Below are 19,434 nucleotides of genomic sequence, written 5' to 3' on the forward strand. Positions count from 1 at the left end.
TTTCATGTTGTTTTTTTTTTACAATTAAAGTTTATTTTGCAAACGCAACTGTTCGCACAATGGCGCCACCATGTGGCGGAGTTCATGTATTTCAGCTGTGGGAGGCGCTCTGGGACGGATAAAAGTGACGGCGAGTCAGCCATAACACCAGCGTTATCATATAATTAAATGTGTGTCGGTAACCAGGTGAATTAAAAACTGTTTTTCCGACCAAAAACAACAACAAAACACTGTAATAAAAATAAATATGTGGAGCGATGTCCCTCTCCCAAATATGTCGTACTGTCGCTTTAAGAACAGCCGCCATCGCTCAGTGCTGGAGGGCGAGTTTTGGCGTTCTCGCGAGATCTGACAACAAGTGCGCGAACAAAACAGGACGAGGCTAAGTAAGAAAATGGCGTTTGATAAAGAAGACGTTATTTTATTCTTCAAAGTCCTTCTTAATCTGTTGGAGTGTGTACACTTATGTCGTTTAATGGAGTAAACATCGTTCATGATAGTTTGTGTTTGGATACGTTAGTCTTCTCGTGCTAGCTTAGCGCCAGTTAGCCTAGCTTGCTAGCTGCTAACAAAGAGAGTCGTGGGTTATTCCATCCATCCATTTACTACCGCTTGTCCCTTTTTGGAGTTATTATAAAGATTGAATGTGAGTGTAAAGTGTCGTGATTGTGTGAACATGTGCGAAGGAATGATGGCAGAGTACGAGGAGGAACTTTCTTCAACCAAACAACATCAACTACTGGACGCTGTTCTCAAGAAACATCAACGTGTCTTACTCAGTACAGGTTTGTTTACTTCTTACTCTCACCTCTTTGCTCACTTTATGTTTATTTATTTACACAATTCTTGAATATTTATGTCTTCAGAAGGATGAATTGTTTATTGTCTTGTGAGGATGATGCACTGCCTTGTTTTTATATTGTTCATGAAAACCGGACAATTTCAGAAAAGGAGACAAATCATTGTTTATTTAAAGCAGGGGTCGGCAACTCATCCATCCATTTTCTACCGCTTATTCCTTTTGGGGTCGCGAGGGGCGTTGGCGCCTATCCCAGCTACAATCGGGCGGAAGGCGCCGTACGCCCTGGACATGTGGCCACCTCATCACAGGGCCAACACAGACAGACAACATTCACACTCACATTCACACACACACTGGGGACCATTTTAGTGTTGCCAATGAATTTATCCCCAGGTGCATGTTTTTGGAAGTGGGAGGAAGCCGGAGGGAACCCACGCAGTCACGAGGAGAACATGCAAACTGGGTCGGCAACCCAAAATGTTGAAAGAGTTTTGATTGCTTGAAACGTTTATTAGTAGATTGCACAGTACAGTACATATTCCCTACAATTGACCACTAAATGGTAACACCAGAATACGTTTTCAAACTTGTTAAAGTTGGGGTCCACGTTCATCAATTCATGGTACAAATATATACTATCAACATAAAACAGTCATCACCACAGTGAAGCCGGCCCCCTGCAGAGGAGGGAGACATCCTTCTTGATCATGGGTGTCAAATTTGGCCCGCCATGTAATTTCATTTGGCCCTTGAGGCAATAATAAATTAACATTAGAGCTGGCCCGCCGGTATTATACAGTGGCGGTGCCGCTGTATCACCGCATTCAACGCTAATTGTCATACTTGCCAACCCTCCCGATTTTTACAGGAGAATTCCGAATTTCAGTGCCCCCCCCCAAAAAAAATCTCCCGTGGCAACCATTCTCCCAAATTTCCACCCCCGGACAACAATATTGAGGGCGTGCCTAAAAGGTACTGCTTTTAGCATCCTCTACAACCTGTCGTCACGTCCACTTTTCCTCCATACAACCTAGTCACGTAATATATGCGGCTTCTACACACACACACACAAGTGAATGCAAGGCATACTTGGTCAACAGCCCTACAGGTCACACTGAGGGTGGCCGTATAAACAACTTTAACACTGTTACACCACACTGTGAACCCACACCAAACAAGAATGACAAACACATTTCGGGGGATCATCCGCACCGTAACACAACATAAACACAACAGAACAAATACCCAGAACCCTTTGCAGCATTTACTCTTCCGGGACGCTACAATATACACCCCCGCTACCAACAAAACTCGATTTTGCATGTCACTATAAAGTTATATAAGCCTTGCTTGTTCAATATTCAATGCAAAACTTGTTTGGGTCCCTATTAAAAGGTGAATTTGTTCAACTTTGGCCCGTGGCTTTGTTCAGTTTAGAATTTTGGCCCACTCTGTATTTAGTTTGACACCCCTGTACTTGATGTCCAATCAGCAGATGGATGTCTACAGGACACAAAACAAAACAAACATTTTAATTAATACATGTTACATATATTGTACATCATGGGTGTCAAACTCTGGCCTGCTGGCCAAATTTGGCCCGCCGTGTAATTTCATTTGGCCCTTGAGGCAATACCAAATCAATCAATTAACGCCACACCCTTGTTTAGTGTCCGGGTCTGTGGGAGCTGTTTTTATTTTTTATTAAAAGAAAAATGATACAATTAATGAATTTTTCAAACTGAGACTCAATGACTTTGGCTCATTTTCTGTGAAGAACTTATATCAGAATACATATTTAATGATCACACACATCATAACACCCCCCCCCCCCCCCCCCCCCCCCCCCCCCCAAACATGTCAATTATTTATAAGACAGGGTTTCCCACACATTAATTTATTTGTGGCGGCCCGCACGAAAGAATTACAAATAAAATAAAAATAAAAAAATATATATTTTTTTCGGCTTTTGACTCGCTCGACCGCTCATAAAAGCAATGGGACTCTGTCTGTGAATGGAGCTTTTAGTTACATATATTAATATGTAATTATTATATAAATATGTATATAAAGTGTTGTAATTTTATTCCAACACCACGTTCTTCTTGGTCATCGCCGCCACTGACCCCCCTAACCCCCTAAAGGTCTGGCCAACACAGCAGAGAGGACGAGCCAATAGTTGTGGTTGAGGAGGAGTGACACCAGCTGGGCTGCAAAAGGCTAACACCTAATGGGACGCACACACCCAGGGATTTGATCACCCTAGGGTGGGCCCTTCCCCGGCAGAGGGTGTCTTGTGGTAAGCCGGGCCGAAACATCCCGTGACGCTGGGGCACACAACTGAAGATGTGTCCTAATGGTGGAAAAGCCTCCCAGCAGTGTCACCTCGCCTCATTTAGGTATGCGGTCAGGTGCGAGTCTGGCTCAGGGAGGAGGACGCCCTTGCCATGCAGAATCCCCAGGGATTGTACCAACTAGTCCTTTCATTAAATAGTGCAAAATCCACTTTCAAAAAACAAACGAAAAAACATCATTGGTATATTAAATGAAATTTTTATAATTTCTATTTACAGCCTTCTGAGGTAAATACCAACATTAACTTTTTCCACAGGCTAATAAATTTGAAAATAAAATGACAATGGGTTGGGGCGGCGGGGTTTGGTGGTATCGGGGGGTGTATATTGTAGTGTCCCGGAAGAGTTAGTGCTGCAAGGTATTCTGGGTATTTGTTCTGTTACGGTGCAGATGTTCTGCCAAAATGTGTTTATCGTTCTTGTTTGGTGTGGGTTCACAGTGTGGCGCATATTTGTAACAGTGTTAAAGTTGTTTGTACGGCCACCCTCAGTGTGACCTGTATGGCTGTTGACCAAGTATGCCTTGCACTCACTTATGTGTGCATATGAGCCGCTTACATTATGTGAATGGGTCGGCACGCTGTTTGAATGGAGGGAAAGCGGATGTGACGCCCCCCGATATTGCTGTCCGGGTGGAAATCTGGAGAAATTCGAGAGAATGGTTGTCAGTGTAGCAAACTCAGCAATAATTAACGTTTTATTCATGCACTCTCTTGCTACTTCAAGGCTTGAATGTTTGACTCATTCATTATTATTTTATTTTCAAATGTATTATTAGCCTGTGGAAAAAGTTAATGTTGATATTTACCTCAGAGTAATGTTGATTTTGCACTATTGAGTTATTTAAACGTTGCTTGTTCCATATTCAGTGTTGAAGCAAATCAGTGTAGCAAACTGAGCAATATTTAAAGGCCTACTGTAACCCACTACTATCGACCACGCAGTCTGATAGTTTATACATCAATGATGAAATATTAACATTGCAACACACTTTAGCTCACTAAAGTGCAATTTTAAATTTCACGCCGAAATATCCTGCTGAAATCGTTTCGGTATGATGACGCCTGCGTGTGACGTCACGGATTGTAGAGGACATTTTGGGACAGCATGGTGGCCAGCTATTAAGTCGTCTGTTTTCATTGCAGAATTCCACAGTATTCTGGACATCTGTGTTGGCGAATCTTCTGCGTTGGTGAATCTTCAGCAATTTGTTCAATGAACAATGGAGACAGCAAAGAAGAAAGCTGTAGGTGGGAAGCGGTGTATTGCGGCCGGCTGCAGCAACACAAACACAGCCGGTGTTTCATTGTTTACATTCCCGAAAGATGACAGTCAAGCTTTACTATGGAACAGAGAGGTCAAGCGAACACGGTTGGATTGGACCACACACACAAAGTACAGTGTATTATGCAGCAATCATTTCGAAAGATCGTGTTTCGAAGAGGGTCCCTTGCTTAGGGCAAAGATGGGCATCGCCACCACCCGTCCACTGGTGCTGAAGAAAGGTGCGGGGCCAACTATTTTCAACATACCACGGCCAGGCATCAGTGGCAGTGTCACTGTCAGTGCTCCCAGTGCCAGTGCTTTGACAAATTCAGACCACCCCACCCCCTCCACAAGTGGACAGACCGTGCACATGAGGTCTGCATTTAACAAAAGGAGAAGGAAGGTGGTAAGGATCTTGATTTCCAGTTTCCATAGTCATACTCACAGACATAGTCATAGAGTACTCCATAAACAATGAAATAAATTAACAATAAAATAGTCTCCATATAATTATTGCATGTTTTGGACACTCTGGTGAAGAGAGGGGCGGAGCTTTCTATCGATCACCACCTGGTGGTGAGTTGGCTGCGATGGTGGGGGAGGATGGCGGACAGACCTGGCAGGCCCAAGCGCATTGTGAGGGTCTGCTGGGAACGTCTTGTAGAGTCTCCTGTCAGAGAGAGTTTCAATTCCCACTTCCGGAAGAACATTGAACATGTCACCAGGGAGGTGCGGGACATTGAGTCCGAGTGGACCATGTTCCCCACCTCTATAGTCGAGGCGGCTGATTGGAGCTGTGGCCGCAAGGTAGTTGGTGCCTGTCGGGGCGGTAAACCCAGAACCCGTTGGTGGACACCAGCAGTGAGGGATGTTGTCAAGCTGAAGGAGTCCTATCGGGTTCTTTTGGCTCATAGGACTCCAGAGGCAGTGGACGGGTACCGACGGGCCAAGCGGTGTGCAGCTTCAGTGGTCGCAAAAACTCGGACATGGAAGGAGTTCGGGGAAGCCATTGAAAATGACTTCCGGACGGCTTCGAAGCAATTCTGGACCACTATCCGCCGCCTCAGGAAGGGGAAGCAGTGCACTGTCAACACCGTGTATGGTGCGGATGGTGTTCTGCTGACCTCGACTGTGGATGTTGTGGATCGGTGGAAGGAATACTTTGAAGACCTCCTCAATCCCACCAACACGTCTTCCTATGAGGAAGCAGTGCCTGGGGAATCTGTGGTGGACTCTCCTATTTCTGGTGCTGAGGTTGCTGACGTAGTTAAAAAGCTCCTCGGTGACAAGGCCCCGGGGGTGGATGAGATCCGCCGGAGTTCCTTAAGGCTCTGGATGGTGTGGGGCTGTCTTGGTTGACAAGACTCTGCAGCATCGCGTGGACATCGGGGGCGGTACCTATGGATTGGCGGACCGGGGTGGTGGTTCCTCTCTTTAAGAGTCCGTAGGTAGTGTTCCAACTATCGTGGGATTACACTCCTCAGCCTTCCCGGTAAGGTTTATTCAGGTGTACTGGAGAGGAGGCTACGCCGGATAGTCGAACCTCAGATTCAGGAGGGGCAGTGTGGTTTTCGTCCTGGTCGTGGAACTGTGGACCAGCTCTATACTCTCGGCAGGGCCCTTGAGGGTGCATGGGAGTTTGCCCAACCAGTCTACATGTGCTTTGTGGACTTGGAGAAAACATTCGACCGGGTCCCTCGGGAAGTCCTGTTGGAGTGCTCAGAGAGTATGGGGTATCGGACTATCTGATTGTGGCGGTTCGCACTTTGTACGATCAGTGTCAGAACTTGGGTCGCATTGCTGGCAGTAAGTCAGACACGTTTCCAGTGAGGGTTGGACTCCGCCAAGGCTGCCCTTTGTCACCGATTCTGTTCATAACTTTTATGGACAGAATTTCTAGGCGCAGTCAAGGCGTTGAGGGGTTGTGGTTTGGTGACCGCAGGATTAGGTCTCTGCTTTTTGCAGATGATGTGGTCCTGATGGCTTCATCTGGCCGGGATCTTCAGCTCTTACTGGATCGAATATCAGCACCTCCAAGTCCGAGTCCATGGTTCTCGCTAGGAAAAGGGTGGAGTGCCACCTCCGAGTTGGGAAGGAGACCCTGCCCCAAGTGGAGGAGTTCAAGTACCTAGGAGTCTTATTCACAAGTGAGGGAAGAGTGGATCGTGAGATCGACAGGCGGATCGGTGCGGCGTCTTCAGTAATGTGGACGTTGTACCGATCCGTTGTGGTGAAGAAGGAGCTGAGCCGGAAGGCAAAGCTCTCAATGTACCGGTCGATCTACGTTCCCATCCTCACCTATGGTCATGAGCTTTGGGTCATGACAGAAAGGACAAGATCACGGGTACAAGCGGCCCAAACGAGTTTCCTCTGCCGGGAGGCGGGTCTCTCCCTTAGAGATAGGGTGAGAAGCTCTGCCATCCGGGAGGAACTCAAAGTAAAGCCGCTGCTCCTCCACATGGAGAGGAGCCAGATGAGGTGGTTCGGGCATCTGGTCAGGATGCCATCCGAACGCCTCCCTAGGGAGGTGTTTAGGGCACGTCCAACCGGTAGGAGGCTCGGGGATGACCCAGGACACGTTGGGAAGACTATGTCTTCCGGCTGGCTTGGGAACGCCTCGGGATCCCCCGGGAAGAGCTAAACGAAGTAGCTGGGGAGAGGGAAGTCTGGGTTTCCCTGCTTAGGCTGCTTCCCCCGTGACTCGACCTCGGATAAGCGGAAGAAGATGGATGGATGGATAATTATTGCTTCAAGTTCTAGTTAAGTTCTTCTGCAGTATAAAGTATCGTACATTTACTGACATTACTGTCAATAGATTACAATAGACAATAATATCAAGTATTGTACATTTACAGACAATAGATCAGATCATGGCCAGTACGACTACGGCATCAGTGGTGGATGAACCAATGGCAATGGCACTAGATTTGCCTGATGAGGAGGGCGATCAAGATCAGGTTGGATTTGTTTTCCAAATCAATGTTCAAATGGATTACAGTTCAAGCCCAATAGAGAAAGTATTCATCATTTATGTAAATGAGGTATCCATATTACATGTAGCTGTTTCTCCATTTCCAGGGAAGTAAACAAGGATGCCAGAGGGACTGGGTACCGATTGGGACAGCACCAACGCCAATGACTAGTAGCAGGAGCACCCGAACGGGGAAAATACATCATAGATCAAAGGGTATGTCTATTTTGGTGATAGATAAATAATGATAAATGGGTTGTACTTGTATAGCGCTTTTCTACCTTCAAGGTACTTAAAGCGCTTTGACACTACTTCCACATTCACACACACACATTCACACAATGATGGAGGGAGCTGCCATGCAAGGCGCTAACCAGCACCCATCAGGAGCAAGGGTGAAGTGTCTTGCTCAGGACACAACGGACGTGACGAGGTTGGTAGTAGGTGGGGATTGAACCAGGGACCCTCGAGTTGCGCACGGCCACTCTTCCACTGCGCCACGCCGTCCCTGAACATGATTCTGCACATCACAGCACACATTGCACAGCTGCCTGGAAATAGAAATATTCATCATATTTGTAAATCAATTCATATTATTGACACCTGCAATCTGCATACTTGTGCAATAATTAATATTATCTTTGTCTTGTTGTGGATCTTATTAATCTACATGCATAGTTTTAGTATTGTCGGTATATGGAGCTGTGGTCCATAGAAATAATGGGTCATTAATTAGGTTTGACATTGTGTCAATGATGGATACTTAGTCTATAGATAGTCCTGGGCCTGGGGTGTAAGTTGTAACACTAACAGTAACAGTGCAAGACTAGGCCACAAGCTAAAACTAGTCTATAAATAAATAACATTTTACCATTCTGTATTCTGAAGGCGATCTATGTCGTCTGCTACTCCAGCATCAATATCAACAGCGTCCTCCTGACCCTCAGCGTCGGGTTCAAAGCAGTATGGCTCTATCCCTTGCTGCGGTTGGGCCTGGGCGAGTGGTCCTGCCACGCCCACAGCAGCCCCGGCGCCTCTCACAGCATTTTCCCTATCTGAATTGCTACCACTGCCCTCTAGTCCTCACTCTCACTTTCCTCATCCACAAATCTTTCATCCTTGCTCAAATTAAAATGTTTGTTCTGTTTTCTGTCCTATAGGCATCCATCAGCTGATTGGACATCAAGAAAGATGTCTCCCTCCTCTGCATGGGGGCGGCTTCACTGTGGAGCGCGGCTATCCACAGCCACCCCGTGTAAAAGAAGAGGATGATCCACATCCCCTTGATATTAAAGAGGAAAAGGAGGATACACAAAATCCCCAAGGTATGGAAGAAGAGGAGCATCTGCAGTCCTCCTACATTCAAGAAGAAGGGGAGAGAGAGTGTCTTCTTGGGCAGGAGGAGGCTGATCCTACCAAGTTTCCATTGACCGTTGTCTCTGTGTATTGTGGATCTAACATAATAGTGAGAGTCCAGTCCATAGTGGATCTAACATAATAGTGAGAGTCCAGTCCATAGTGGATCTAACATAATAGTGAGAGTCCAGTCCATAGTGAATCTAACATAATAGTGAGAGAGTCCAGTCCATAGTGGATCTAACATAATAGTGTGAGAGTCCAGTCCATAGTGGATCTAACATAATAGTGTGAGAGTCCAGTCCATAGTGGATCTAACATAATAGTGAGAGTCCAGTCCATAGTGGATCTAACATAATAGTGTGAGAGTCCAGTCCATAGTGGATCTAACATAATAGTGAGAGTACAGTCCATAGTGGATCTAACATATAAGTGTGAGAGTCCAGTCCATAGTGGAACTAACATAATAGTGTGAGAGTCCAGTCCATAGTGGATCTAACATAATAGTGAGAGTCCAGTCCATAGTGGATCTAACATAATAGTGTGAGAGTCCAGTCCATAGTGGATCTAACATAATAGTGAGAGTCCAGTCCATAGTGGATCTAACATAATAGTGTGAGAGTCCAGTCCATAGTGGATCTAACATAATAGTGAGAGTCCAGTCCATAGTGGATCTAACATAATAGTGAGAGTCCAGTCCATAGTGGATCTAACATAATAGTGAGAGTCCAGTCCATTGTGCATCTAACATAATAGTGAGAATCCAGTCCATAGTGGATCTAACATAATAGTGAGAATCCAGTCCATAGTGGATCTAACATAATAGTGAGAATCCAGTCCATAGTGGATCTAACATAATAGTGAGAATCCAGTCCATAGTGGATCTAACATAATAGTGAGAATCCAGTCCATAGTGGATCTAACATAATAGTGAGAGTCCAGTCCATTGTGGATCTAACATAATAGTGAGAGTCCAGTCCATTGTGGATCTAACATAATAGAGTCCGGTCCATAGTGGATCTAACATAATAGTGAGAGTCCAGTCCATTGTGGATCTAACATAATAGTGAGAATCCAGTCCATAGTGGATCTAACATAATAGTGAGAGTCCAGTCCATAGTGGATCTAACATAATAGTGAGAGTCCAGTCCTTGGTGGATCTAACATAATAGTGAGAGTTCAGTCCATAGTGGATCTAGCATAATAGTGAGAGTCCAGTCCATAGTGGATCTAACATAATAGTGTGAGAGTCCAGCCCATAGTGGATCTAACGTAATAGTGAGAGTCCAGTCCATAGTGGATCTAACATAATAGTGAGAGTCCAGTCCATTGTGGATCTAACATAATAGTGAGAGTCCAGTCCATAGTGGATCTAACAAAATAGTTTGAGAGTCCAGTCCATAGTGGATCTAACATAATAGTGAGAGTCCAGTCCATAGTGGATCTAACATAATAGTGAGAGTCCAGTCCATAGTGGATCTAACAAAATAGTTTGAGAGTCCAGTCCATAGTGGATCTAACATAATAGTGTGAGTCCAGTCCATAGTGGATCTAACATATAAGTGTGAGAGTCCAGTCCATAGTGGATCTAACATAATAGTGAGAATCCAGTCAGTCCATAGTGGATCTAACATACAAGTGTGAGAGTCCAGTCCATAGTGGATCTTACATAATAGTGTGAGAGTCCAGTCTATTGTAGATCTAACATATAAGTGTGAGAGTCCAGTCCATTGTGGATCTAACATAATATTGTGAGAGTCCAGTCCATAGTGGATCTAACATAATAGTGAGAGTCCAGTCCATAATGGATCTAGCGTAATAGTGAGAGTCCTGTCCATAGTGGATCTAACATAATAGTGATAGTCCAGTCCATAGTGGATCTAACATAATAGTGAGAATCCAGTCCATAGTGGATCTAACATAATAGTGAGAGTCCAGTCCATTGTGGATCTAACATAATAGTGAGAATCCAGTCCATAGTGGATCTAACATAATAGAGTCCAGTCCATAGTGGATCTAACATAATAGTGAGAGTCCAGTCCATAGTGGATGTAACATAATCGAGTCCAGTCCATAGTGGATCTAACATAATAGTGAGAGCCCAGTCCATAGTGGATCTAACATAATAGAGTCCAGTCCATAGTGGATCTAACATAATAGAGTCCAGTCCATAGTGGATCTAACATAATAGAGTCCAGTCCATAGTGGGTCTAACATAATAGAGTCCAGTCCATAGTGGATCTAACATAATAGAGTCCAGTCCATAGTGGATCTAACATAATAGAGCCCAGTCCATAGTGGATCTAACATAATAGAGTCCAGCCCATAGTGGGTCTAACATAATAGAGTCCAGTCCATAGTGGATCTAACATAATAGAGTCCAGTCCGTAGTGGATCTAACATAATAGAGTCCAGTCCGTAGTGGATCTAACATAATAGAGTCCAGTCCATAGTGGATCTAACATAATAGAGTCCAGTCCATAGTGGGGCCAGCAGGAGACCATCCCGAGCGGAGACGGGTCAGCAGCACAGATACCATTGATCAAATATATTTACCACAGTAATATCATCAAAACTTACCTGACTGGATGAAGTCCTTGGGCTGAAATACTAGTGTGGCCTCAATAGTCCAGCTGTACTGTGTTGCATGCTGGCAATTATCTGTGCGCGTGATGGAGGAATGCACAGTGCAGGGTTGAAATTCTACTGAATTTGCATTAAATCAGGTTGTTTTAGCTAATAATCATGCTGCAAGATCTAACATGTTGCATTCAATGTTTATTCCCATTAATTCCCATGGAAAGTTTCCAACTTTGAATATTCCCAGAATTTTGCAACCCTAATGAAAACACAAATAATCACATTGTGTTAACAGTTTAAGTCAAAAACTGCTTTTATTTTCGCTTAATATTATTTATTTATTTACCCCACAGACGTCCAGCAGCCCCCCCACATTAAAGAGGAAGAGGAGGAGCTCTGGATCACTCAGGAGGAAGAGTGTCTTCTCGGGCAGGAGGAGGCTGATCTCACCAAGTTTCCACTGACTGTTGTCTCGGTGAAGTCTGAAGACCATGAGGAGAAACCACCTGAGTGCTCACAGCTTCATCACAGTCCAAGTAAGCAGAACATCCAGATATCATCGAATCCAATGTTTGTAACTCATGTTCATCCAGGGTCCACCATTCTCTCTCAAGGTGGAGATATACTTGCTTTTTTACACAAGCATTATAAAAATGCTTCATTAATCAACAACAATGAAATTGCTGGGTTGCAACAATGTGACCTAGAGGCCGTGTCAAATGAAGGTTAACATTCATCTGCGGTCCTCTCCAAGGTTTCTCATAGTCATTCACATCGACATCCCACTGGGTTGTGAGTTTTTCTTTGCCCTTATGTGGCTTGTGTAGCCCTTTGAGACACTTTTGAGTTAGGGCTATATAAATTAACATTGATTTATTGGTTGATTGATTGAACTTGCTTTAACATTACGCTGGGACTTTAAGGTTTCCTATTTTGCTTTTGGCTTATTGTGAGTGGTTCAGTTCTTTCTCTTTTGGAATGGACCTCCTTTTTGTTTCTCCCACGATTTGACCAGGATTTTGTCAATTGCATTTCCATTTTTTTGTCTTTCAGGTGTGCGATCAGCTCTCTTGTTAGTATGTCAGGTTTAACTGCAGTTTATTTTGTTTTTGTTTATCAGAACATTTTCTGGTGCAACTTTTCTAAAGCATGTGTTTGTCCTTTTGTGCTCTGCAGATGTCTGTGAAGAACGTCTTCTCCCTGAGCAGCGGGAGTGGACCTCCAGGATGAAGCAGGAGGAGCCACGGCCCCCACACATCAAAGAGGAAGAGGTGGAGCCTCAAGACCCACACATCAAAGAGGAACAGGTAAAGCTTCAAGACCCACACATTAAAGAAGAAGAGGAGGAACACAGCATCAGTCGAGAGGAAAAGCACATCGAAGAACTGGAGAAAGTTGGTGTCCCCAAGAAGCCATCGACTGTCACTGTGAAGAGTATCAGAATCAAAATCAAAATCAGAAAAGTTTATACCGCCATTTTTTGAGAATGGGTTCACCAACTAGGAATTTTACCTGGCGCACTCGTGCAACATAAAAGACATGACACAGAATAGAATAACATGATCAGATCTTGTTATTGTTCACGTGTCTGATGACCGAGGGGGAAAAACTCTTCAAGTGGCGGGAGGTGTGGGTCTGGATGGACCGTAGTCTCGTGCCTGAGGGGAGATGGGAGAATATTTTGTGTCCAGGGTGAGAAGAGTCAGCTGTGGTCCGACCCACACACCTGGTCCTGGAGGAGAACAGGTCCTGGAGGGGTGGGAATTTGCAGCCAATCCCCTTCTCAGCAGCACGTACCATGCGCTGCAGTTGATGCTTGTCCCGGACTGTGGTTCAGGGGAACCACACGGTGATGGACGAGGCGAGGATAGACTCGATGATTGCTGAGTAGAACTGCACCAGCATCTCAGTCGGCACTTTCAGTATTTTCAGCTGCCGCAGGAAGTACATCCTCTGCTGGGCTTTCTTGATGAGGGAGCTGATGGTCGGCTCCCACTTGAGGTCCTGGGTGATGGTGCAGGTGGTGCCCAGGCAACGGATGGAGTCCACAATAGAGACGGGGTTGGGAGAGTCAATCGGGGTGAGGGGGGACGGTGGGGCTGTGACTTTCCTGAAGTCCATGATCATCTCCACTGTTTTCTGGGCGTTCAGCTCCAGGTTGTTGAGGCTGCACCAGGACGCCAGCCGGTCCACGTCTCTCCTGTAGGCAGACTCGTCGCCATGAGCCCGATGAGGGTAGCGTCGTCCGCAAACTTGAGCAGGTTTACCGACTGGTGACTGGAGGTGCAGCAGTTTGTGTACAGGGAGAAGAGCCAGGGGGAAAGTACACAGCCCTGAGGAGTACCAGTGTTCGTGGTTGGACCGTCCGAGACAATCTTCCCCAGTCGCACGTCCTGTCCTCTGTCCGTCAGGAAGTCATTGATCCAACTGCAGAGGGGGTCAGGCACGCTGAGCTGGTAGAGCATGTCTCGTAACAGTCCAGGGAGGATGGTGTTGAAGGCAGAGCTGAAGTCCACAAATAGGATCCTGGCAAAGGTTCCTAGGGAGTCCAGATGCTCCAGGATGAAGTGGAGAGCCAGGTTCACTGCATCAGCCACATACCTGTTGGCTCTGTAGGTGAACCCTAGTAGGTCCAGGAGGGGGGCGGTGATATCCTTGAGGTGGGGCAGGACCAAGCGCTCAAAGGACTTCATGACAACAGACTGCAGCGCCACCGGCCAAGTCATTAGGTCCTGTGATCCTAGCTTTCTTGGGGACAGGGACGAAGGTGGAGGTCTTGAAACAGGACGGCACAAGTTACATATTTAATGGATAGTTAATTACTGTAATTTTACATGAATTTGGAAGGAATTTGAGAAAACAGAAAATGATGTTTGATTAATTTGGTATTTTTCAGTAAAAAAAATTGAAATATACAGTTTGTCATTACTGGCATATTACTTAAAATAAAAGACGGTTTGTTTATTTACAGATAATGTCTTCAATTCTACAGTTTTATAATCTATTTAAAGAAATTGAAAAATTTCAGTAGAAATTGAGAGTAAATTAACCGTAAAAATAGGTTGGTTTTTGTACAGTGTAGTCTGCTTTAGTCGCATAATTCCACAGTATTCTGGACATCTGTGTTGGTGAATCTTTTGCAATTTGTTCAATTAATAATGGAGACATCAAAGAAGAAAGATGTAGATGGGAAGCTTTTAGCTTTTAGCCACACAAACACAGCCGGTGTTTCCTTGTTTAAAATTCCTGAAGGTGAAGCTTTACTATGGAACAGAGCGGGCAAGCGAACATGGCATGTCAACCGGCAGGTTTCGGTGAGAAAATTGTGGTAATAAGTCGGCTTTTACTCTAGCTATGACTTACGAGCGGAGCCTGCGTCCTCCTGCAGCTGCCGTGGGCTATTACCTCCTGCACGGAGACACTGGTGGTCACCACACCCCTCCGACTTTCAGGTACCATATAATCTCACCAAAACAACACTAACACAATAAGAAGATTAGGGATTTTCCAGGATTATCCAAGTAAATGTGTCTAATAACATCTGAATCGCTCCCACTGCCCTCGTCTTTTTTTTCTTTTATTTTTCTAGTACTTCCCTCTCACTTTCCTCATCCGCGAATCTTTCATCCTCCTCAATTTAATGGGGAAATTGTCGCTTTCTCGGTCCGAATCGCTCTTGGCCATGATTGTAAAAGATGTGAGGAGCTCCACAACCCGTGACGTCACGCGCACATCGTCTGCTACTTCCGGTACAGGCAAGGCTTTTTTATTGGCGACCAAAAGTTGCGAACTTTATCCTCGATGTTCTCTACTAAATCCTTTCTGCAAAAATATGGCAATATGGCGAAATGATCAAGTATGACACATAGAATGGACCTGCTATCCCCGTTTAAATATGAAAATCTCATTTCAGTAGGCCTTTAATTGGTTCCGGACTGACATTAGGAATCATTCATTGTAAATAATGCTGTCAAATGATTTCCCAAGATAGATTTGAACAATCGCACTTTTAATTTCAGATGAATTATTATTGGCTGGCATTATTTAAAAAAGAGCCCGATGTCTGGTCACGAGAGCAATTTTATTGTCAGAATGTTCCAGTAACATTGTTTGCATGTTTTACTTGATTGCACGTCATTTTTGTACATATATATATAAAAAAAAAAAAAATCCGTAATACAATATTTGAAGTGCTGTGTGACGAGGGGACAACTGTAATGATAGAAAATGCACACAGCTCAAAATAGACAGTGAGACATATGACACATGTGTATTATATTTATATAGCGCTTTTCTCTAGTGACTCAAAGCGCTTTTACATAGTGAAACCCAATATCTAAGTTACATTTAAACCAGTGTGGGTGGCACTGGGAGCAGGTGGGTAAAGTGTCTTTTGCCAAGGACACAAAGGCAGTGACTAGGATGGCGGAAGCGGGGGTTGAACCTGGAACCCTCAAGTTGCTGGTACGGCCACTCTACCAACCGAGCTACCACCGAAATGGTAAGATGAAAAGACTTAAGTCAACATGACCATCATCTTTGTAGTTAGAGTTCTGTGCAGCGCTCACAATTTGTTAATGGAACCATGTGTGCACCATGAACTCCATTGTAAACATGTGTTGATATCATGATCTAGGAAGGGGATTTATATGGCCCCCTTTGTTTACCTGACACACACAACGTGACAAATTGAGAGGTGTGATGGCAGTAGTGTTTTCAATATCTTGACATGTGTTGTGTGGCAAAGTCCAACTTTGGCCACAGTGTGAGTTGCTACGCATCCTCTTCCTCTCACGCGAGATCCGCCCAGCCATGTGAATCCCTTCCCCTCCTGTATGTTGGATTGGATTATTTGCATTAAAAAAAAACAATAATTAGGGCTTTAGTTCCAGAGCAGCGAGCTAGCCAAGAGTGGAAAGAATGAGTAAATGGTGTTCAGGCACATACGTTGCACACCTGGAAAAAAGAATAGCATAACTACTGAATGTTTGTTTACACGAGCGTCTTAAAACAAACAAAAGTGCAGTTCAACCTGATTTAAGTGCTTTTGACTTGCTGGAATGCAGCAGATTGTCGCTCCACAGTGAAAAAAGTATGTACAAACCCCGTTTCTAAAGGGGTTAGTGCTAACCCTTTTCCATATGAGTTGGGAAATTGTCTTAGGGTTACCTAACCTTAACCCTAACCCAAGCCACGTGTTACAACAGCGTGGCTTCGTAGTAAAAGAGTGCGGGTACTTTCCTGGCCGGCCTGCAGTCCAGACCTCTCCCGTCCAAAGGCAAAACCTGGTAACTCACTTCCAGCTGATTTTGAAAAAACAAAGGAAAACCAATCTTGATGCTGTCTTACAAAGTCATCAAACGTATAGGTCAGGGGTCGGGAACCTTTTTGGCTGAGAGAGCCAAAAAGCCAAATGTTTTGAAATATATTTCCGTAAGAGCCATGTAATATATTTTTTTAACACTTAACACAACTAAACGTGTGCATTTTTAAGTAAAACCAACATTTCTAGAGTATAATAGGTCTCTTATTCTTTGTAATAACGTTGTTATTCTGAAGCTAACTGTGGAGGGGGCGTGGCCTGCGGGCCTGCAGCGACAGGTGCGTAGACGTTCCACCTGGGCCTTGTTATCTAATCACCTGTCGCTCTGTTATAAGCAGCAGCCAGGAGGAGAGACTGGGTTGGGGCTGGAAATACAATTGCTGGAAAACAACTGAGAGATTTATTGAAAAATAAAACAATAGTGTAACCCTGAAACAGGCTCTCATGTCGGTGCTCGGGGGTCTGAAGAACCCCCAGGAGGGGCAAGCCTCACACTAACCAATAATAAATAAATAACTTCTTACCATTGACGCAACTTCTTGAACAGGTGCGGTAGAAAAACGGATGGACGGATTAAAAAGGCTTGACTATAATTTATAATTTGAACATTATTTTTAACACTGTGATTACAAGTGGAATTATTCATTATTTATCGTGTTAAGCAACGTCAGCTCAGATTTATCAGAGAGCCAGATGCAGTCATCAAAAGAGCCACATCTGGCTAGAGAGCCATAGGTTCCCTACCCCTGTTCTAGATGTTTTGTTGAGCTTTCATTTTCTTGCCGATTGAATCTGCTCTCATGAACGTGTGCCCTTTCTCCAGATATTTGATCACAATCTCGGGTGGGCCCCATTCTGCAAGAGCCGTGTACAGCGTCCAGTTTTTATTTTGACCTCCACAGTTATCTGCCCAAAAGAGTATGCGAGGGGAAGAATCAAGTACAATACATTTAAGTAGACTCCCCTTTTTAGACCAGTTGATCTGCCGTTTCTTTTCTTTTTCTCCTATGTCCCACTCTCCCTTGTGGAGGGGGTCCGGTCCGATCCGGTGGCCATGTACTGCTCGCCCGTGTATCGGCTGGGGACATCTCTGCGCTGCTGATCCGCCTCCGCTTGGGATGGTTTCCTGCTGGCTCCGCTGTGAACGGGACTCTCGCTGCTGTGTTGGATCCGCTTTGGACTGGACTCTCGCGACTGTGTTGGATCCATTATGGATTGAACTTTCACAGTATCATGTTAGACCCGCTCGACATCCATTGCTTTCCTCCTCTCCAAGGTTCTCATAGTCATCATTGTCACCGACGTCCCACTGGGTGTGAGTTTTCCTTGCCCTTATGTGGGCCTACCGAGGATGTCGTAGTGGTTTGTGCAGCCCTTTGAGACACTAGTGATTTAGGGCTATATAAGTAAACATTGATTGATTGATTTAATGAAGGTGCTTGCAACGTCCTGGGCCAATCTTCCAAATATCACCTCGTGCCATAATATCACATAATCAGCTTGACCGTCAGACCCCATTCCTGCAAATGTCTCATTAAAGACAATAAGGCGACTGACAAAGAAGTCTGATTGGTTCCTTTGAGATACTAGGTTTTTCTGTTGTATCCACGCGGTTACGTGGTAGTTGCTAGGTCCTGCCATGCACGTAACAGCTTACTTACGGAACAAATGACAATATCGCACACACTAATGTAAAGGATATCACCTAGGAACTCCAAAATTATTATCAGCTCAGTTTTGACCAAAATGGAGTTACTGGGTTTTGCCTATGGACGGGAGACCTGTCTCCCATGGAAAATATGAAGCGTAGAATAGGACAGCGGAGACCCCGGACTGTTGAAGGACTGAAGCTCTACATAAAACAAGAATGGGAGATAATTCCACTTTCAAAGCTTCAACAATTAGTTTCCTCAGTTCCCAAACGTTTATTGAGTGTTGTTAAAAGAAAAGGTGATGTAACACAGTGGTGAACATGCCCTTTCCCAACTACTTTGGCATGTGTTGCAGCCGTGAAATTCTAAGTTAATTATTATTTGCAAAAAAAACAAAGTTTATGAGGTTGAACATCAAATATGTTGTCTTTGTAGCATATTCAACTGAATATGGCTTGAAAAGGATTTGCAAATCATTGTATTCTGTTTATATTTACATCTAACACAATTTCCCAACTCATATGGAAACAGTGTTTGTATTTTATGGAGGCACGCAAATGAATCCTAGTACTGGCACCCAGTGTTATTAAAGTAAAGTGAAGTGAAGTATATTTATATAGCGCTTTTCTCAAGTGACTCAAAGCGCTTTACATAGTGACTCCCAATGTCTAATTTACATTTAAACCAGTGTGGGTGGCACTGGAAGCAGGTCTTGCCCAAGGACACAACGGCAGTGACTAGGATGGCACAAGCGGGAATCGAACCTGCAACCCTCAAGTTGCTGGCACGGCCGCTCTACCAACCGAGCTATGCCTTGTTTTGAATGGAGAATGGAATGGTGTTGTGTCCCAAAAACTCCAAACCCTAACAAACATCAAATAAAGGGAATTATTTCAGAGAAAAAGTCGCACCTGCTGCTCATTAAGCGCCTTTATGTCGTCGCCATGACGCCCAATAAAAGCCCCAAGGAGTAGCAACATTTGTTGCTAGTTGCTTTTTTCCAAAAGGAAAAACCTCAACAAGCTCAATTGCTTCCACGACCGAGCGTGTAACTCAAAACGCTCTCATGTCGAATCAGTCTTTCACCATCTAATGGAGAGTCTCGTAACTCCAATGATTCTCGACACTTA

At 44.6% G+C, this 19,434-nt stretch overlaps 1 protein-coding gene across 1 annotated transcript in view; it reads left to right on the forward strand.

Annotated features, from left to right (window-relative positions):
- Nucleotides 1-14,244, forward strand: part of LOC133549012 (involucrin-like) — a 124,578-nt gene extending 110,334 nt beyond the window's left edge. Inside the window, exons 5-6 of the mRNA XM_061894063.1 lie at nucleotides 11,683-11,865; nucleotides 12,506-14,244. Coding sequence (XP_061750047.1) covers nucleotides 11,683-11,865; nucleotides 12,506-12,813 — 491 coding nt within the window. The 3' untranslated portion in view covers nucleotides 12,814-14,244. The remainder of the gene's footprint in view (nucleotides 1-11,682; nucleotides 11,866-12,505) is intronic.
- The last annotated feature ends 5,190 nt before the right edge of the window (nucleotides 14,245-19,434 follow it).

The sequence above is a fragment of the Nerophis ophidion genome, linkage group LG03 (genome assembly GCF_033978795.1).
Source record: "Nerophis ophidion isolate RoL-2023_Sa linkage group LG03, RoL_Noph_v1.0, whole genome shotgun sequence".
In the NCBI taxonomy this organism is placed as follows: Eukaryota; Metazoa; Chordata; class Actinopteri; order Syngnathiformes; family Syngnathidae; genus Nerophis; species Nerophis ophidion.